At 56.2% G+C, this 20,976-nt stretch overlaps 1 protein-coding gene across 4 annotated transcripts in view; it reads left to right on the top strand.

The window, feature by feature from the left end:
• The window catches only part of CAPZB (capping actin protein of muscle Z-line subunit beta), a 138,630-nt gene extending 119,919 nt beyond the window's left edge, over positions 1-18,711 (top strand). For 2 of the 4 annotated variants that reach the window (XM_036856689.1, XM_036856671.1), the window contains exons 7-10: positions 12,642-12,707; positions 13,414-13,490; positions 14,958-15,070; positions 17,866-18,671. In XM_036856689.1, coding sequence (XP_036712584.1) covers positions 12,642-12,707; positions 13,414-13,490; positions 14,958-15,060 — 246 coding nt within the window. In that variant the 3' untranslated portion in view covers positions 15,061-15,070; positions 17,866-18,671. Of the gene's footprint in view, positions 1-12,641; positions 12,708-13,413; positions 13,491-14,957; positions 15,071-17,865 lie in introns of all 4 variants that reach the window. The other 2 variants (XM_036856699.1, XM_036856680.1) reach the window with 2 other exon arrangements.
• Positions 18,712-20,976: the final 2,265 nt, after the last annotated feature.

The raw sequence follows: 20,976 nt of genomic DNA, 5'->3' as shown, positions 1-20,976 counted from the left end.
CGAGGAGACGAACAGGGGTGTGGGTGTTGATTTCCTAGAGTGAAATCAGGCAGCTTTCTCACAGTCGAGAGAGGGCTGGGTGTGGGCAGCCGGCAGCCACTGGACAATGGAGAGGTGCTTTCTGCAGCGAGAACGGATGGCCGTGATCTGTGGGTGGGGGTGGGCAGTGAGGAGTGATGGCAGCCAGGGGGTCAGCCTAGGGGCTTGGCAGCAGGCTGCTGGGGGATAGTAGCCAGGGTCCCCAAAAGGAGAGAAAGGACTGAAAAAGAAGCTTCAGGGATCCAGAAGAGGGAGAGCCTCTTAAGCATCCAAGCGGGTTTACCGGCCTCCCCAGGCAAGTGCCCTGTGGTACACGCCTGCTCTCTGCTCAGCTCTGGCCCCCGCAGCAGTGCTCCAGGGATGCAGGGGTGCAACGGAATGATAGTCACCGGCATCCTCCACTGTGCACCCCAGCAGGGCACTTTTCAAAACTCAGAATATTCGTTCACCTCATACAGAAAAAATGGGTATGTCTGGTCAAAGACTGCTTGAGTCACAGGGTCTTGACATGGGAAGAGTTCAGAGGTCATCTCCCAACCTGACAGGACAGTTTGTGCCGCTCTGCTCGGGTAGGACCAGGGAGCTCGCTGCCTTGGGGGATAGCCCGTTCCTTTTACATCAGTCTCCATAAAAAGAGGCATCCGGAATGGGCCCCGTGCTGCTCTGCTGGCACCTCACAGGCGTGCAGTTGGCTAAATGGCCCCCACTGGCTCCCCCCCCATCTCTTTTCCCACGAGCTGTTGACGGTCTGGGGATTCCCCTTCTGTCCTTGTGCAGTTGATCTTTTCTTAAAATGAGGTTTTACATGTGAACTCAGGTTTTGGTGTTTGTCCATTCTGCCAGGGACAGATAATGTCGAATCTCGGTTTTGGTCATCCAGGTGTTAGCTGTTCTTTCCGCTTTCTTCCTTGCACATTAACTAAGAGGACTCTGTCTTCGTATTAGTTCAAGGCCAAGTTTGGAGCCCTCCAGCCTAGCTACCAAAGACTTCCATAGGGGGGGAGACATCAGTCTGATAACCATCTTTCTAGGGCACTGGTCTTCAGGGTGAGCTTGTCCAGCTCTGATTCACCGCCTAAGCAGGGCTTCGCATTTCCAGATAGATGCCGTTTGAGCCACCTGTGGTTGAATGCTGCCTGCCGTTTCCCAGCCAGCTCCCTGCCATGCTAGGACCAGGTGACCGCAGGCTTGGTCATGGCTTCTCTCTCCTCGCCCTCAGCGCTCAGCGTGTCTCTGCACTTCAGGCTCCTTTGATGTGGTTAGGAGCGTTGCTTTGCTCTGTTTCCCACCTCTCTGGTCCTGAATAGCCCGGCCAGGCAGGAGGGCTCTCTCAGAGCCTCTGCTCTGCAGCTGGAGGGAACCTCACAGCTAGTCTCACAGTCTAGTCCAGGAGGGACCAGCGTCAGCACCATGGAAGAGCTTGTCAAATGCAGAGATCTTGGGGTCCTACCCAGACTCACCAAATCAGGATCTAAATTTCACAGAATTCTCCAGGTAATTTATGTGCACATTAAAATTTGACGAGTGCTACTCTTTGGGGTTCTGCACCTAATTCTATCTTGGGTGGCAGCTCCCCATGCCACCAGCAAGCAGTACTCCAGACACCAGCAGGGTGTCCTACAATTCACCTACGAGCCTGACACTCTACCCGGAGGAGATAGCGTCAGATCCCACAGGTCCGGGGCTCAGTCCCACAAGACTGCCTGCCCTCCTCTCCTGAGACACACCTTCCAACACTAGTGGCAAGTCCAGGTTGTCCCCTGTGCTTCTGACCTACTGGATACAAATCAGAGGTTCCCATGACCCCCTACTTGGGTTCGATTAATTTGCTAGAGCTGCTCACAAAACTCAGGAAACCCATTTACTCATTAGATTGCAGATTTATTCCAAGGGATATTTAAAGGTTACTCATCAACAGCCAGGTGAGGAGATCCACGGGGCGAGGCCTCAAACAAAGGAGCTTTGTTCTCACGGAGTTCTGGGGCCCCTGGAAGCAGTTTGGTTCCCCAGCCTGGAAGCTGATTCCCATCTTTCGTGGGGTTTTGTGGAGACTTCATTATGTAGGCATGATGATTAACTCATTGGCAACTGGTGATTGATTCAACCTCCAGCCCTTCTCCCCTGCCTGGAAATCAGAGGTAGGACTAAAAGTTCCACCCCTCTGTTTATGGTTGGTTCCCCTGGCAACCAGCCCCCATGCTTAGGTACTTTCCAAAAGTCACCTCATTAACATAAACCCAGTTGTGGTGGAAAGGGGCTTGTTATGAGCGACAAGGCACCCATTTCACCTTTATGGCCCTGAAGCGATTGATTTCAGGAACTGAGGACAAGAGACCAAATATAACAAAAGATGTTCCCATTGCTCTTATCGCCCAGGAAATTCCAAGGGTTTGGGAGCTGTGAGCCTGGAACCATGGATAAAGACCAGATGTACGTGAGAAATGTATTTTGGTCATCCGAATGACCAAATTGTGTATTTCTTATACATCACAGTATCACAGCTGCTGTGTACCTTTCTCTTGCCCGTCTTTGGCTGAGGTGTCATGAGCAGCCCATCTTCAAGGTGTCCCTTCCCGGCGTGTGAGGTGAGCTGGGAGCTTGGACCGGAAGGTGCCGCCTCCCCCGGGGCAGACTTGTCTTCACTTCTGCTTCACGTGCTACTTGAAGCTTCTGAGCAGGTTGAAGACCCTTGTTTAAGAGTCCTGTTGAGGACTTTTAACAGCCCCACCCGAAGGGAAGGCCTTAACCCAGTGCCGGTGCAGGGCAGTGGCGCCTCTGTGTGACAGGAAGAGGAAGCACAGGCGGGTAGCGTGGCCTGAGACTTGGCCTCAGAGAAGCCGGTGCTGGCTGCAGCGCGGTATCCCTCAGAACGGCCTCAGGAGGGAGCCTTCCTTGGCAGAGATGACAGGAGGGAGCCTTCCTTGGCAGAGATGACAGGAGGGAGCCTTCCTTGGCAGAGATGACAGGAGGGAGCCTTCCTTGGCAGAGATGACAGGAGGGAGCCTTCCTTGGCAGAGATGACCGTCGCCATCCTCACCCTGGGAGTGCCTGACTTCATGAGGATTCCTTTTAATATCAAAATGGCTTTTTCAGTAAGATAATAATTACGCTTTTCATAACCATTAATTTTTTAAAATGTGGCAGAAAGGATACATTTAGTAGCTCTTCTTAAGTGCAGTCACAGAAGCATCTCCGTGCACTTGAACAGTAGAAGTGCAAGGCAGGTGCCTGGGCCGCGTGTCGTAGCCTCACACTCTCCGTGCAGAACCTGCACCACCTCTGCCGTGTCACAGGGCCTGGAGCCGCAAGGGATCTCGGGGGTCCCCTTCTCTGGCCTCTGGGCAGGGCTGTCCCCACACCATCCCAGAGGCTAGTGCTCACTGGGCAGAGACCATCCTTTTGCGTGGAAATGGGCCCTTGTCTTCCAGGAACCACTGACCAGGGAGGGGCCGCCGAACCCCAGGCAGCTGGCTCTCTCACAGCCATCCTCCCCGACACCCTGCCACCTGGGGAGTGGTGGAAAATCCTAAACCCGTATCCGGAGACTGTTTCCTGCATCACTTACCGCTCCGAACTGTTTATAATTCCACCCGGTTTACAGTGACCTGGACAAATATTTAATCCTCAGCCTTGCTAATAGTTTAAATCAGAGCTGTCAGCCCACGGCCAGGGTCTGGGCTTGCTGTGAGCAGCGCCCGCTGCCAAGCCAAACGCAGGCCTGATGAGTGGCTGTCCTCAGCGCACCGTGCTGGCCCGCGGGCCTGTTTGGATTGCCTATGCTCTTGGGCTTTCATGAGGAAATTCATGCTTCTGTCATCATCCTTGCGGCCGGTCGCGTAACTCATCTGAGGTGCATTAAATCTGGGGCTGGTTTCCAAAGTAAGTAACTGCAAAAGGAGGGGCAGGGAAGCAATGAGGGTGACAAATCTAAGTTAATGATGCGTAGCTTCTGCGCATACAGGGGAAATGAGGGTTGCGGGTTTAGCTGTTTGTCCCAGATGAGCCTTGGGAAAACATCTCTGGTTCTCTTGGATGGGAAGCGAAGGGGTTCCAGGAAAGCTGAGCAAATCAGTGGTCAAGAGTGAACACGTGTGGTAATGTGGGCTGTCTCTGTTGACTGGGTTGTCAACAGCATAGAGTTATCACTCCCATTTAGCAGGTGAGGAAACTGAGGTTCAGGCTATTAAGTAATTTGCTGTGGTGACTTATCTAAGTAGCAGGCAGAGCCGGGATGTGAACCCAGGTTTGTCTGCCTAGAAGAAAAAGAAAGCTGCGTTCTGCCACACTGCATTTTTTTGGTCTTAATCTGTCCCCTATCTGTAGGCCTGGCATTTAAGAGATGCTCAGTAAGCATTTGCACAGAAATGCATTGAGCAGTCAGTCGGCTCAGTGTAAACAGGACACTGCCCTGTGGGCGCCCGGGAACATTCCGTTGGCAGCCCCTCGAGCAGGCAGCGTGGGCAGCGGCAGTGGACCAGTGGCCCCAGAAACAGGCCCCGCGAGTGGGGCCAGAACCGCGGAGTCCAGTGGAGGCGCCAGGCCTCCCTGGAGCGTGCTCCGCAGCGCCACGCTTTGGGTGCCTCTTGCAGGAGCCCAAGTGACCACATGAGACGCCTTCACCACCACAGGTAGTGCGGAGGGCTTTAAGATTTTTTTAAGTAGTCAACTGATCTGATCAGATTTGTGTCTTCAAAAGATGGCCCCGGCAGCGGCTGCAGTGACTAGCCTGTGGCCGGGTGGTCAGTGAAGGAACCTCAAGGCAGGAAATAACGAGGAAGGGCAGAGGCAGGAGGAGTAGAGGAGGGACGGGTTGGAGACATCTTGGGGTGACCCCAGGGTGTGAGCACTGGGCTCAGGTGGGTCTTCCTCGCTCGAGTTCCTCCAGTAAGCGGTACTTGCTGTGACCGAGGCGTCGTGGCAGCCCCACACTCACTTGCACACTCACACCTTCCCCACTTGTGTCAGGAGGGAAGGGGCCATCTCACCAGGCCCACAGTGCCAGGCCCCGACCCTGGCAGCTGTCCTAGCCAGCGGTCGGGAGCACCCAGCCAGGCCGAGGGCTCCCAGCTCTCCCGTTTCCATCCAGCTCATACTGGCCACCCCGCAGCTGCATAGGCCGGGGCCACCCTTCCCTGGCACGATGCCCAGGGCTCCCCCACTTTCCTGCTTCCTGTGCCTGTCCTGGGAAGGGCCATGGCTTGGGCTTGGCAGAATGTCCCCCCAGGAGTCCCTTTCCCTGGCTCCCCAGGCTTTGCCTCCATCTTCTCCTCTCTCAAGGCGCCCTCACTGACTTTTTTTTTTTTTTTGGCTGCATTGGGTCTTCGTTGCTGCGCGTGCTTTCTCTAGGTGCGGTGAGCGGGGGCTGCTCTTCGTTGCGGTGCATGGGCTTCTCATTGTGGTGGCTTCTCTTGTTGTGGAGCACGGGCTCTAGGCACGCGGGCTTCAGTAGTTGTGGCGCACGGGCTTCATTGCTCCGCAGCATGTGGGATCTTCCCGGAACAGGGATCGAACCCGTGTCCCCTGCGTTGGCAGGCGGATTCTTAACCACTGCGCCACCAGGGAAGCCCCCCTCACTGACTTTCTTACCGCTCTTGATAAATGTACTGGAGCTGCATTTCACACCTCGTTGTGACCTGCCGGCTGTGGAGATGCCCTAGGGGCTCAGACCAAGGCGCCCTCACCCATCTCCTCCACTCCGGCCTTTTGCTCCCCCGCCCCCGCCAAAAGATGTCTCTTAGGGACGTCCCTGGAAAGCAAGTAGAGAAAAGTGTTTTGGCAGATCCCTGCAGCTGTGGGAGGCAAGGTGAGGGCCGTCTTCGCAGAGGCTCATCACGGCCAATCCTTGAGGGCAGGAGGGCGGCAGCTGCCACCTGGGCCCCGGTGGGAAGGCTGCTTTCCGCAGGCCAAGTACCAACGCGCTGAAAAGGAAGTTGCGCTGAGAGGTCACTTCTGTGTGACAGCTGGAGACGTGGGAAAGAGGCAAGACTGTGAATCTCGGGAAAGAGATCCAAGGTTTCCAGCCTGGGGCCGGGCCCTGCAGATGTTCATTTGACATTTTTTTCCGACTCTAAATATTTAGAAACAGAGGTGGAATGTCCTGTGGAGCTGGGAGATTAGGGCGGACACTCGGAAGGCGAACTCTCCCCCCCCCCGGCTCAGCACCGGGCTCCCTTGTGATGTATCTTCGAGCAGTGAGACTCCAGCAGAGGCACTTGCCCGCATGTCAAGGCAGGGAAATCCTCTTTGACTCGCGCTTGGCAGTCAGGCAAGGCGGCGTGTTGCAGGGGGAAGAGCCCATGGCCTTCCCTCCAGATGTGGGGAACAGAGGGGTCCGGGCCAAACTCGGGGTGGTTCAGGGAGGACTTTCTCACCCGGGGAGGCCCAGCTCCAGCTGCTCCCTTGTTCCCTAAGGTTCCTGGGTTCAGGGGTGGAGAGACTTGAGTGGCGTGACTTCTAGGGATGCTTTGGTTTACGTCCGGTGACCTGGGGCGGAATGACCCAGCCTGGTCGAGAGGGAAAGCTGGTGTGAGGCTGCCTCCCTGTGCCCATCCCCCGCTAGGAAGGTTGGGCAGGCGAGGAACCGAGCAGCTGCTCCGAGGAAGGGAAGGGTTGGGGGGAAGGCAGGCGGGTGAGGCAGGGATGAAACTGCTCGGAATTTCTGAGCCCTGGACTGCGGTTTGTCCTTGAGTTTTCCGGTAAAGAACGTGGATGAAGTTGAGAAAATGGAGAAGTCTCCTGGAAGAAAACAGGTTTTGGAATCATCCAGACCTTGGTTCAGATCCTAGCCCAGTCTCTTGCCAGCTGTGTGACCTGGACGAACCGCTTCCCTTCTCTGAAATTCAGCACTTTCACCATCGAGCTTAATAATGCCCATTTGGCAAGATTGTTGTAGAGCAGAAATAAAAAAACATTTTGACGTATGGGTTATGCCCAATAAATAATAGCTGTTACTGCTATTACCACCTATCACGCAAGCAGAGACTTTTCCATCTTCTAGAATGTATACAGTTTTAGGCTCAGTTAAATTTTTCCTAAACTGGGCAAACCGAACCTTCCTTGAGAGGCTGTCTGACCACTGTCTTCTGGCTTGACAGCATGTTAAGTCCTGGCCTCACAGCCCCGCTCTGACCCGGAGCACAGCCCAGTAACTAGGAGGAACCAGGCCGGGAAGAATCCTGGGAACGGAGCTGCCGTTCAGCCAGGCGCCGTTCTGGGCCTAGTGCACATATTAGGTTCTTCAGAACAGTGCAGAGACAAGGAAGGCCCTCGCCCCCCAGGGCTCCAGAGCAGGAGCCGTTAGACGGGGCTGGCTTCCTGCAGGTCCCCACCCTCCGGGCTCTGCTCACTGGAAAGTGCCGCAAGGCACTCTGCTCACGTTTTCCCTTTTGAGGATAACGGCCTGCTTTCTACACACTCGCCCGTGTCCTCCACGTCGCCGGGCCGCGGAGAGGAGCCGAGGTGCTTGATGGGGACAGGCGGGTGGGGCTCTGACTCCAGACTCGGTTGGAACCACCTTGTGGAACATCTGTGCGACCACAGCACATAAAAATGTTTTCCTCTGGCAGCCCCTTTTATAAGGATGTACTAATATCTGCAATGCAAAAATAGTTCCATTTTTGGCAGGTCAGCTTTGCCAGCGAGCTGACCCTGACCAGTTGTGAAGGGAGTCGGCAGGGTTGCGGGCAGGGGGGCCGTGGAGACATGTCTGTCTGCCCTGACCCCGGCCCACCCTCTTCCTTCCCTCCCCCCCGGGCCCTGCTGGGCCTTTGCCTTGGGCTCAGATTCCCTGCCTCAAGCTTCGTGGCCCCTGGTGTCCTCCCTGGTAGTCAGTCTGCTCCTGGGGGAGGCTCACCCGCCCTGGCCTCTATGCCCAGACCTCTTTTATCTTTGAGCGCCCAGCAGTTCCAGCCTTTTCCTTTGTTGGAGGATGGCTCTTGATTCTGAAGCAGAGGTGATACCCAAGAGGTCGGATATCTGATGTGACTTTGCTTCCCTGATGGCCCTGAGCCCTTTGCCACCAGTTCTGGCCTCAACCTTGGGTGGTTGGTGCGTGTTTAAAATGGGGGCCTCACTGAGCTTCAGGGCCTCACTGCTTCCCTGGGGTTGCCAGGAGTCTGCCGTCTGCGTGGAGCTGGGGAGGCGGAAAGGCCAGTTTGTGGGAGGACGTAATTCATTTGGGTCAGACCCCCCAGGCCTCTCCTTGCCCGGAAGAGCAGCCCTGAGCTGCCGTCTGGCCGGGCACAGAAACCTCTTCCACGTGGGAGGAGAGGACACTCAGTGCCAGCGTGTCGGTGTCCAAAAATGCCTTTTAAGAATGGGTGGGCAAGCGCCGTCCTTCCTCAGGGCGGAGCGCAGTCCCAGCCCCTGTTCAACGCGCACACGCTCCAGTTGTCGTGGCCGCAGCGTTTTGCTCGGGGCCCAGCATGTCCCGCACACGCCACGGCGCCGCCCAGGGTGGGGTGCTCATCCACCTGAAACGGTGGGGAGTGGCTTCACTTTGAAGTTGGTGGGCACGCTCACCTCCTGTTTTGTGGCAGCCCCTGAGTGTCAGGATCAAGACTCCCCAGGATCACTGGCCAGAGTGCTCGGGGTGGCTCAGGGCCCGGTGTTGGGGGCAGAGCAGCCGATCATTCTAGCATCTCACTCAGTCTCTCCTGTTTGGCCAGTCCTCAGCCAAACAGTCTTGCCAGAGCCAGGCGTCTTCGCTCTCAGAGACTCTCAGAGACCAGGCGTCTTTGCTCTCAGACTTAGTCTCCTGACTTTGAAAGGGCCTTGCGGGCTTCCCTGGTGGCGCAGTAGTTGAGAATCTGCCTGCTAATGCAGGAGACACGGGTTCGAGCCCTGGTCTGGGAAGATCCCACATGCCGAGGAGCAACTAGGCCCGTGAGACACAACTACTGAGCCTGCGCATCTGGAGCCTGTGCTCCGCAACGAGAGGCCACGACAGTGAAAGGCCTGCGCACCGCGATGAAGAGTGGCCCCCACTTGCCACAACTACAGAAAGCCCTCGCACAGAAATTTAGACCCAACACAGCCATAAATAAATAAATTTAAAAAAAAAAAAAAAAAAAAAAGCAAGGGCTCCCTTACTTAATTCCCATAGTTATAGTTCTTTAAAAAAAAAAAAAAGAAAGAAAGAAAGGGCCTTGCAAGGCCGTGCGTTCCAGACCATCACTCTACTCCGGATCCCCCTCTTGTAGCATCTTGACACATGGCCACCCCGTTTCTCCCCAGACACCTGCAGGGACCCGGGGCTCATTGCTGTGTGAGCAGATGCAGATATAATAACAGAGAGCTCCGTCGCCTCTTGGCAATGACACGGATTGCTGGACACGCCCCTGCTGGACAGCAGGCCCTCAGAGCATGGCCAGGACCTCCCGAGTCTTTCCCCTCCTGGCCTGAGATATCCACATTCTTTCCAATTTCTTGGGGTCAGGGTGTTCAGACCTTTTAAGCAAAAGGACTCCAGTTTGCCCACGCCTCTCTGAAAACCCAGACTGCGTCCAGCCCTATGGATGTGGCTGGGCTGGGACGGAACGGAGGGGCCTCCCTCAGCAAGTGACGCGGCCTCGCCCCTGCAGCTTCGTCGTATGATGGGGGGCGCGCCGCCCCTGAGCTGGGCCCCAGTAATATAGCTTCATTTTGGTCCCATCACATTCTTGTCAAGCTTGAAATCACCTAAAACCCACAAGTCTCTTCACTGGACTTGTTCCTCATTTTGTTCTCGGTGGGATTAATGTTTGAGCCAAAGTAGGTGGTTTGTGTTTGCCCTGGTGAAGGTAGTCAGCACACAGGGGCAGGAGGAGCAGAGGTGGCGGGGTCGAACAGGGCTGTCATCTGGGCAGAGCACCTGACACCTTTAAGCTTTGGTTTCCTCGGGTTTAAAGTGGTTCTCGTGAGGACCAGGCGGAGTGAGGTGGCTGCCGCCAGGGAGCGCTGTGGTCTGCAGCCGACCCGTGTCTCGGGTCCTGGAAGGACCCTTCTCATCACCTCCACCCTTGATGCTGGCAGTAGGATCCCATGCACCCTCTGCGCTGTGCCTTTCTTTAAGTCCTGGACAAACAGGTAGACCCAGGGCCAGGTAGAGAATCCTGCGAGATGCCCTGGAGGCCACCCTGGGAACATGAGCGGGCTGCCGTCCAGCCTCGGCCACAGGATCTTAGATGGGAACCTGCCACAGTGATGTGATCCTAGAGGAGCCCCCTGTTCTGCAGCCCAGCATCCCCTTCTCAGTAGGAAATTGGAGAGTCTCGCAGCAGGTCACGTTCATGGCGAGCCCGTGCTGGCTCCTGGAGTATCTCATGTGAAAGTGTGCCAGCAGATGATTTTTTTTAACGGTCCCATCAAAAATTGTTGTCTGGATCAGTGTCAAACCAGTGTTTAATTTCCAACTCCAGTCTTCCTTCTGTTATGGAAGTGGGGTCAGCCTCTGCCCTCCCCCAGTGTTCTGGCACCTCTGAAGTGTGCCGTAACTTTTCAGGGATGTCTCTGTCACAGAATCGGATTTTTCTGACCCTGAAACTTAATCATTTAAAGTGACTTGGGGACTTCCCTGGTGGCGCAGTGGTTAAGAATCCGCTTGCCAATGCAGGGGACACAGGTTCGAGCCCTGGTCCGGGAAGATCCCACATGCCGCGGAGCAACTAAGTCCGTGCGCCACAACTACTGAGCCTGCGCTCTAGAGCCCACAAGCCACAACTACTGAAGCCCGCGCGCCTAGCCCCATGCTCTGCAACTAGAGAAGCCACGGCAATGAGAAGCCCGCGCACCGCAACGAAGAGCAGCCCCCGCTCGCCGCAACTAGAGAAAGCCCGCCCAACAGCAATGAAACCCCAACACAGCCAAGATAAATAAGTAATAAAATAAAAGATATTAAAAAAAAAACAAAAAAACAAAGTGACTTGGTTCTCTCCTACCATCTGCGGCTTTGTCTCCCTCCTAACTGGGTCTGTTCTACCTTTCCCGGCCTGGAAGTCACTCTCCCTAATGGGTAAGAGAAGTAAAAGCAGGTGAGACTGGGCAGAGGCCTTTAGCCTCCGAACAGACCACCACGCACCCCAAGCATCTGCCCTGTTCTTCCGGTTCTGAAGGTAGTTAACCTTCCACCTTTGCTCTGCTTTTTTCACTAGTCTGAATTCATTTTGAGCTCTAGCCTTCCTGATCCAGTTCCTGTCTTCTCATCCTGTTTCTTGATTGCCTATTTCAGCTTCCAGATTTTTTTTTGTATTTTTTAAAACTTTTTATTTCATATTGGAGTATAGCTGATTAACAGTGTTGTGATAGTCCCAGGTGCACAGCAAAGCGACTCAGCCATACGTATACATGTATCCATTCTCCTCCAAACTGCCTCAGCTTCCAGATTTTATTTCAGTAACAGTGGTGAGGGACTTCCCTGGTGGGCCAGTGGTAAAGAATCCGCCTTACAATGCAGGGGACGCAGGTTCAATCCCTTGTCAGGGAACTAAGATCCCACATGCCGTGGGGCAACTAAGCCCGCACGCTGCAACTACTGAGCTCGCGTGCCTCAACTAGAGAGTCTGCGTGCCGCTAACTACAGAGCCCACCCACCCTGGAGCCTGCGCGCACAACTAGAGAGAAGCCCGCGTGCTGCAACGAAGAGCCCCTGTGCCGCAACTGAGACCCGACGCAGCCAAAAATAAACTAAATAAATTAATAATAAATAAATCTTTCTAAATAAATAAATAACAGTGGTAACGGTAGCTACGCTTCCACTCGATTTAAACAGCGTTTATGCACTTAGCACTCTGCTAGGCACCTGTGAAGTGTAAAACAGGTACATACATCTGCCCTTAAGGAATGTATAATCTTGTGAGGGAAGTAAGCCTTAAACATAGGGCGGAAGCTGGGGGAGAGCTCTGCGTGCGTCATGACTCAGTGCTCGTGTCAGGGTCGTCAGTGCCTTCTCCCCTCCCTGCCCCCTTTCCTTTTAATACTCAGAGTACTGATCACTGGGCCAGAACTGGCTCGCTGGGTCCCACCTCCTCTAAAACCCCCTCTGTCATAACCAGGGATGTGGATTGAGATTCTCTTGTTCAAGTTCCACACGGTCACTCGGCCGGCCCTGCAGCCTCACAGAGTAGAAGGAATGCAGGCTTGGAAGTAAGCATGGCTTTGACCCGGGCTCTGCTGTCACTCCCTGTGTGACCTTGGGCGGGTCACCCCATCTGTCTGAGCCTCGGAGTCTCCTGACACCCGGGTTGCCGGTCCCTCCCTCCGTAGCTGCCACGCAGGCACGGCAGCGGCACGGCACTTTGGGGGCTCCTCTGCGACATCAGGCCCCAAGCTGAGCCTGTGCCTGGCAGGGGTGGTCACCTGTGCCCTCCCTGCTGTGGGCTGTGGAGGTGGAGGTGGGGTGTGCTCCACAGGGCGGAACAAGACTCTCCCCTGGAAACGGGGCCTCGGGGCTTCTGCTGGCTGGACTGTCTGCGACCTGAAACTTGGGTTGCTTTGTGCTGGGGCTCCCTCACTGGAAAAGTGGCCTTCAACCCCCGCCAGCTGGCCCCGGCCCTGCCAGCAGGGAGAACAGGCCCTGCGCCCTCACCCGGCTCTCTGACCGAGAGGAACATTTCTGTCTCTTGCAGATGGAGAAGGATGAAACCGTGAGCGACTGCTCCCCGCACATAGCCAACATCGGGCGCCTGGTCGAGGTGAGTGGGCCTCCTGCTGCCGCGGTTCGCCTCCCCCGCACGGGGTGTTCGCCCCTGGAGCCCGGCTGCCGGCTGTTGGCCTCCCTTGCTGCTCCCTCGCAACTCCACAGCAGCCAGCAGCGCATTTCTCAGGTTTTGCCCTGGCCTCTTGTTTCCTGAGCCTTCTGATCTGGACGCAAGCAGGGCCCAGCTCCAGAGGCACCCCCTCTACTGTCCCCCAAGCACGTGCACCCAGAAGACTCAGCTCGGGAGGCCCTAAGTCCTGTCTCCCCCATTCCAGTGGGTGCGAGCGGAGACCTGAGCTCAGACGGGAAGCAGATCCCGGGAACACCAGTGGGCTCTGGAGGAGGAGCTTGAGCTGTACCTCAGCTCCCCCTTCCCCACGCCACCTGGAAGAAGGGGGTGCTCTCCAGCTGCACAGGGTTGTTCACAGAGCTGGGGGGAGGGCTGGCGGGTGGTCGGGCGGGGTGGGCCAGCTCCCAGTGAGGGTCAGCCTGGGACCCCGGGACCTGGTACTGGCGTCCTGGGCGCCAGGATGGGGAGGCGCTCAGAGCACATGTGACACGCGCGGTCTTGGCCGTGCGGCTCCCTCGCCGGCTTTGGCGCACTCACGTGCCTCCACCCTGCGGTCACGGCGGGGACTGCAGGGGTGCGGGGCGGGAGGAGGGAGGGCGTTCCTGTCAGTCTCACCGGCCTCCTTTTCCAGGACATGGAAAATAAAATCAGGAGTACGCTGAATGAGATCTACTTTGGAAAAACGAAGGACATCGTTAATGGGCTAAGGTAATGTACCCCAAAGCACGGGCTTCGGAACCAGAAAGATGTGGATTTGAATCCTAGGTCACTGCTTAAGAGCTCTATGGCCTTGGGCCTCTGTTTCCTCCTTTGTAAACCAGGGCTGAGGTATCCTCCTTATAGGGTTGTTAATGCAGATTTTGCAAGGTAAAGCCCGGCATACAGAGTGTGTACTCAGGATGGATGTGGGAATCAGAATAGACTTGCACCATTTTTGTTTTCCTGGGGCCCATTCACCTTAACAGTATCGGTGCCCTTGTCCCTGGAGTCACCTCTCAGTCCCTCAGCCTGAGTCCCACCTAAAGAATCTGCCCGGCCCCTTTGGCTCCTGGGCCTGAGGATACCTCCAGATCAGACCCTAAGACGCAGGAGGGCATGACACCACTGGCCTCTGGTTGGCTGGTTTCCAGGGCAGCAGAGTATCCCACAGAAAGAGCCCCCCGACCTGCTGCTTTCTGGAGAGGGACCCGCCACCCTGGGGTCCTCTCAGGGCTGTTGGCTGCCCCTCCCCACACGTCTTGTGCCCTCGGTTCTTCAGCGTCGGCCCAAGTGAAGGCCGAAGGGGGCTCAGGGGCTCGCTGGGTCCTCAGGGTCATGGTGGGCAGGGTAGGAGGCCAGAGCCCCTTTGGGGGCAGTGGAGGCCGCTGTGGAGCGAGACGGGCCTTGGAGTCGGGAGGCCGGGATCTCATGCAGCCTCTGTCAGCCAGAGCCGTGTGACCTTCGACCAGGGACTCCTCCCAGTGGCCCTCCGCCCGTCCAGGAGCAGGGCAGCCGAAGGGAGGGGGTGGGATGGAGGCCGGCGTGCGGCCCCTACACCACCACGCGAGCCCAGGGGCTGCCGCTCTGCCCTCGGCTTCCAGCCCTCTAATCCCCCACTGTGGACACATCTCTCCTTTGGGAACAAGGAGAGGCAGGAAGCAGCTCTGGTTTGTGAATCTGTCCAGGAGACAGATGTTTTAGTCTTTCACTCATAGAGTTTTAAAAGAGTGGGCCCACTTTGGACTCATCATCTTTCTGATTTCCTCCCTGCCTGTGGGGAACGTGGTCTGGCCCCCGGTGGGTTTTATTCCACCCCCAGAGCATTGCTCTCTTCTGGCTGCTGAGCCTGGGGCCTCATAAGTCATCTCTGCCCAGAGCTTCCTGGCCTGGGGCCCCTGAGCCAGCCACGCACCCGCCTGGCCTGCAGGGTCCCGGGGCGGTGGCTGAAAAATCGGAGAAAGCCGCATAGAGCCTGCGGGGTGGTGGTCTGAGCCCCTGAAAACCGTGACCGCCGCCCGCAAGAGCCCCGCGGCCAGAACCTCCCCACCACAGCCCCCGAGCGGCAGCGGCCTTGGTGACGCTCCCCTCTCTCTTCTGCCTGTGTGTCCCCTGCACTTCCTCTCAGCTGTCGCCCCCTGTGCTCCTGGGCCCCGTCCTCCCCCTCCCGCTGCACTCACCTCTGCACACTCTCTGTAGATCTGTTGACGTTATCCCCGACAACCCCAAGTTCCTGCAGCTGCAGAGGGAGCTTTCCCAAGTGCTGACGCAGCGCCAGATCCACATCCAGCCTGATAATTAAGCCGCTCCAGGTACCCTGCCTGAGAGGCCTGAGCGCCCGCCCCACTAAACAGGACTCACCAACCCGCCGAGACCCCGCCGGACCCTTAAACACCACTAACCCCGTGTCCGCTCGGCTGGGAGCAGCCCCCTTAACGTGCAGACTCGCCCCGCGTTACACGGACCTGCATCACGCGTGCGGTGTGTGTGCTTTGCACTCTGGGCGGGGCTGCGTGTGAGGGCGGGCCGTCTGGGCTTCTGCCCCCCGGAGCAGCCCGGGCCGGCCGGGCATCACCGTCGCCTCTCCGGCAGGAGCCGCTCGCCTGCGCCGCTCCCAGTGGCCTCCCGCTCGGCCGGCGGCTTTGGCGGCCTCTCTGCTGTGTGTGCAGCCGGGGCTTCGCCAGCTGTCCACCAAGGATCCCAGAAGCCAAATGAGCCCCCTTCTCGGTGGGAGATTGACTGGGGCTAGCCGACCTAAAAGGGGACAGTGTATCGCCCTGAGTCTGAGGATGGGACACAGAGTGGGGCTGTAATCCCCGGGCCGGGCCTGGTGCCCCCAAGACCGGGTGCCGCTGGAGCCGCCGGGACCGGCATAACCCTCTGCCCCTGGCGAGCTCAGCCGTCCTCCTAAATGCCTTACGCCGACGGAGGGGAAGTAGTCTGGCTGTAGACAATGGCCGAGGACCATGACTTGAGCTAGTGACAGATACAGATGTGTGAAAGCAGTCAGCATCCCCGGAGAGGAGGAGGGAAACTGATTTTAATAAGAGGCGTTTGGAAACCCAGCTGGGCAGGGCTGTAGAGCCTGGACTTAGGGGCTTCTTCCCAGGCCCAGGGGCTGGACTCGGAGACCCTGACCCGGAAGAGGCCCGGTGGGGGGGATGGAGGTGGGGCACCTGTGTAACCAGGCGGAGCGGCTCTTCTGCAGCCGTGGGACCGCAGCACAGTCTGGTCTGCGTGTGTGCCAGCGTCAGGCCTGGGGCATCTGTCAGCCTCCAGCCTCATGCTCGGACCGTCACACGCCCATCAGAGCATTAAGAAACCCCCTTTTAAGGCATTCCACGTAGTGCAGTTTTCTCTCCAGCCCCTCAGCTTTTAGGGTGGGTCTAGAATCTTCTGGATCCCTCACCTCAGCCAGTTCTGTGGCCACCCACTGGAGGCTTTCTGATATGGACCCCCTGCAGCAGCGGGCAGCCTGGCACCTTCTGTCCAGGACAGACCCTCCTTCCCACCTGCAGGCCTTGGTTCCGAGTTGCTTGGCAGTGACCTTCCCGAGCTCCTTTCCCTAAACGAGTGCCCTGCTCCTTACACCTCCAGCCGTTCCAAGCCTAACCTGCTGTTTCTTACCTGGTTCTAACACTGGAAATTTCTCCTTTGTGGGGGTAGCGGGGAGCTGGGTACAGCCCAGGCCTGGTGTGCTCCTTCCCAGAAGAGCCCGCACCCACTCGGGCCGGGGTGCCGTGGGAGCCACCACTTCGCCCACCGCATCCTCCCACTGGGCAAGTTAGCCTCCCATTGGGAGCTTTCCAGAAGCCCGTGGTGCGCTGGCTGAGGTTTGCAGCCCGAGGGCCACCAGGGCGGGTGCCTGACCCTTCCTTTGGCCGTCACAGAGCAGAGCAGAGCAAATACTCAGAAACGTGTATTCAGCCGCATCAACCAAAAATGTCAGCATTTCTCATGGGAATTTTTGTAGTTGCACATAGACTCTTTCAAAGCCTTGTCTCTTGCCTCCTTCTTTACCATCCTGAGGGCACTTCCCATGATGTTTCTAGGACTCAGTAGCCAGAATTCCACGTGGGATGCTCCTGGGTCCTACTTCATTGTATTTCACCCATATTCGGCGCTGGGGGATTACTTTTTGGTCTCTCCTTCCCATTCTGTTTCACGGCCAGTGCGTGTCAAGCGTGACATTCCCGTGGCTCCACAGCATTCCTGCAAGGCAGCCTTCCACTCTCTGTTTCCACTGCTTTGAAACTGTTAGGAAGTTTATAAATAGTAAGTTCCTGGTTAACCCACACATCGAGGAAATCTGACAAAGTGATCATTAAGGTCATTGCCAGGAGCATTTCTCTGAGCCTCAGTTTCCTCATCTGTAAATTGGGAATAATGCTCAGACCCCTCCAGGATGCTTGTGAGAGTGAAGTGTGCGTGAGAAGCACTCTGTAAATTGTACAACCTCTACAAAGGTTAGCTGTTGTTCGCTCTAACCTGTGCGTAAGTGCACTCCCGTGAACATTTCCCCACAAATTCAGGATTTGACAGCAGCGACCCAGGGCCACTTACCTGTCCCTTCCTGCCTCTTGAAGTTCAGGCTGAGGGATTTTCTTGGCCAAGTTAACAGCTGATGGTGCCTCGCAGAAGCCTGAAAGTGCCTGCCCGCAGGTGCTGCCCAGGCAGCGGGCTCAGACGTCCGAGGTGCTGGTTCTTAACGCTCGCTGGGTGGCCAGCCCCTGCACCCCGTGCTTTGTAACGGGGTCCTTATCTCTCGGCCTCTGGCCTGAGTCTACAGCTGAGCTGAAGCACAGATGGTCTCTGCTGTGTCGTGCTTGGAGGCCCACTTCTGGTTCAGGCTGACATTGGGACCTGTGCCCAGCGTCCAGGTCACGCCCAGCCTGGTGCAGAGGTGGGCCGTGGCCTCCCCCGCGGGGCCGGGCTCGGGCTCTGGGCCCCTTTGCCCCCTCCACACAGCTTGCACCTCGCACTCCCAGAGGATCGGGGGCGGCGGGGGGGCACCCAGTCCAGTGACCCAGCCCCTCGCCCTGGACGCACGGGCAGGGCTACACTCTGCCTGTTCAGCCTGCTAATGACAGTTCTTCTCCCCGGGCAGGTCTGTGCAGACTTTTGCAGACAAATCAAAACAAGAAGCTCTTAAGAATGACCTGGTGGAGGCTTTGAAGAGAAAGCAGCAGTGTTAAGCCTCTTCTTCCCACTAACCGGACACGCCGCCGTGCGCTCATTAGATTCCTTTCTTAGAAACTCGTTTTCTGCTCCCTCCCTCGTCCCTTCCCTCCGCCCCCCAGGTCACACAACAACTTGCATCACCACTGCACAGCGCCATCTCTCCCTGAGAATAAACCCTATAAACACCCTTCTTGTCTCTGAGGCCTACTTCCCACCATATTTTGCTATCAAAACTCGGTATTTCCATAGAAACCATGTTTTCTGTTTGCCCCGGCCCCCTGTCTCTCCGCCACCACCCATTTATAGGCATAAAATACACTGTCTGTCTGCCTCCCTTCCCTCCCACCCTTTTGTTACATTGGTGTAAAAAATGTAAAACAAAAAAATTTTATGAAATAACTGTGGTGTGTGAAAGATAGAAGAAAAACTGGAAATCTGATTCCACGTGTGTTTGGGAGTTGCTTGGGGTTGGGGGTCGGCGGGGACAGGGGACAGCTCTGGGAGAAAGGAGAGGTGGCCCTCAGCGTCGTCCCGCAAGCCTGGCCCCTGTCCCGCGGAGACCACACAGTGGGGGGCGGGGACCTGCGGACCGTCCTGCTCTTCTGGCCAGGTGCTTTTCTGTCAATTTTTATGGAATGCAAAAGGAGTTTTTGTTTTATTTTGTTTTTTTGTAAAGCTTAAAAAAAATCTACATCTTATACTTGAGCTTCCATACTTAAAAAAAAAAAAAAAGAAAAAAAGAACAAAAAAAATAAAAAGAAACTGGGATGCACTTAGCACTGGCCTTGTGTTCTTTCTCGCCTGCCTCGCTGTCCAAGCATGTGTGAGCTCGGCTGGGAGGGCTGACCCCAATGGGGGCGTGGGGCCCACGTGGTGAGCAAGCAGGGGGTCCTTGCAAATCCCCAGCCGCTTCTCTGGGCCCCCGCTCCACGCAGACCCCGCCCCACCTGTCCTGAACAGCTGGGGCCGTCCCGTCATCAGGTGTGATGGGATGGGGGCTCTCCCCCGCCTCCCCTTTCATTTCAGCAAACACCTGCTCTGTGCAGGCATGTCCGCACTCATCCCACGCCATCTTCACAGCCCTGGGTGACGTGGGGAAACAGGTTGGGGTTAACGCGCCCAAGGTCCCTCCAAGCTGCAGTCCGTGCTCTCCAGGCTGACACCAGGGCAGCTGTGGCAGGGCAGTAGGGCCCACACCCTGGCGAAGCCCCTCTGGTTTGAGGTACCTGGGTCCCTGACACGCCTGTCCCCCAATCCTTGGGCCCAGCTCCTCTCTGTGTGGTCTGATGAGAAAGTTCCCAGATGGGGCACATCTTTACTGAGTGCAGAGTACCACTGAGAGACGGGGAACAGGAGAGACACCTGCGTGCAGTTCCTTTCGAGGACCTTCAGGTGGAGAAGCTGAGGGAGGCGGACAGGTGAAGGCCGGAGCTCTGTCAGTGGACCCAGAGCCCTTCTCCACACGTGTACAATGGAAATGACATCCTCGTGGGCTCGTGGTAGCAGAGTGCTTGGCACAGATAAATGAGTTCATTTTTAGCAGGTGTTCGATCACGTGACCAAAATAACAATTGGAAGCCAGAAATTGTGACTGTGACGTATGCCAGGCCTGATCTTACTCTTCCTTCTAAAATCTTCCATCACTGGAAGAGCCATCACTGCTGTCTTTTGTTGGTGCTAAGTCAGGCCAGTGAGATTAGGGACACTGGGCCCTGAGACCGGGTTTCCTCAGTGAGGGGCAGGCGGACCCAAGTGGCGGAAGAGGTGTGCCCCTGGCTCGGGGCCACCTCCCAGCTGGTCCTTTCCCTGCTCTGTGGGACCCTACCCGCCCGAGGGGTGGCGTAGGCCTTGTGGACCTGTTCACGGCCCCTCTTCCTTCTCTGGTGCCACCCCGCTCCCCGCAGCCTCGGCGCAGTGTGGCCATGGCGTTCCCTCATCCCCACCGGTGACCCACAGTAGGCCAGTTACCATGCTCTCTCTTGAGAGACTGATGCTGAAACAGTGCCATTTCATTCCCACCAGGAATGGTTCCCGGAGCTGTAGTGCCTGTCCTTCCAGACACCGATGGCTCACCTCTTAACCCTCCCTCCTGTGAGCCCACACCCGGCCAAGAGCCTCTGCTGCTTGCTTAGCAAGTGGGCTTCTGCTCCTGGTAACCAGTGAGCCCTAAAGAGGCTGGAAGAAAAAGGGCACCTGTGTCCAGCATCTACTCAGCCAGACACTGGACCTGGGGGCGGCCTTTGCTCTGAAGCCTCAGAACAAGCAGAGGCAGACAGCCTGCTCCCACTGGGATATGCAGCCTGGAACTAAGATGGAACTAAGATCCCACATGCCACGAGTGGCAAAAAAAAAAAAAAAAAAAATCGCAGGTTCGCTAAGTAACCAAGGGGACCCTGGGCTGGGAGGGCCTGGGGCCGGGCACTGAGGATGGGTCTGTGGGCTAGTCCTTCTTTGTAGATGCCACCTGCCTGCCCCCCACCCTGAGGTTTGGGGTGCCCCAGGCATTTTCATAGACGGCATCTCATTCAATAGCTAACACGCAGACAAATACCATATGCTATCACTCATGTGGAATCTAACTTTAAAAAAGATGCAAATGAACTTACTTACAAAACAAACAGACTTAAAGATATCGAAAACAAACTTAACAGTTACCAAAGGGGAGGAATAAATCAGGAGCTTGGGGTGAACATACACCATACTACTATACATAAGACATAACCAACAAGGACCTACTGTATAGCACAGGGAACTCTCTTTAATATTCTGTGATAACCTACATGAGAAAAGAATCTAAAAAAAGAATGTACATGTATAACAATCACTTTGCTGTACACCTGAAACTAACACAACATTGTAAACCAACTATACTCCAATAAAATTAAAATATTAAAAAAAAAAAATAGCTAAGGGGGCTTCCCTGGTGGCGCAGTGGTTGAGAATCTGCCTGCCAGTGCAGGGGACATGGGTTCGAGCCCTGGTCTGGGAAGATCCCACGTGCTGCGGAGCAGCTGGGCCCGTGAGCCACAATTACTGA

Source organism: Balaenoptera musculus, chromosome 1, assembly GCF_009873245.2.
Source record: "Balaenoptera musculus isolate JJ_BM4_2016_0621 chromosome 1, mBalMus1.pri.v3, whole genome shotgun sequence".
Classification (NCBI taxonomy): Eukaryota; Metazoa; Chordata; class Mammalia; order Artiodactyla; family Balaenopteridae; genus Balaenoptera; species Balaenoptera musculus.
Note: the sequence above shows the minus strand (reverse complement) of the source record. Positions and strands in the feature narration are given on the sequence as shown.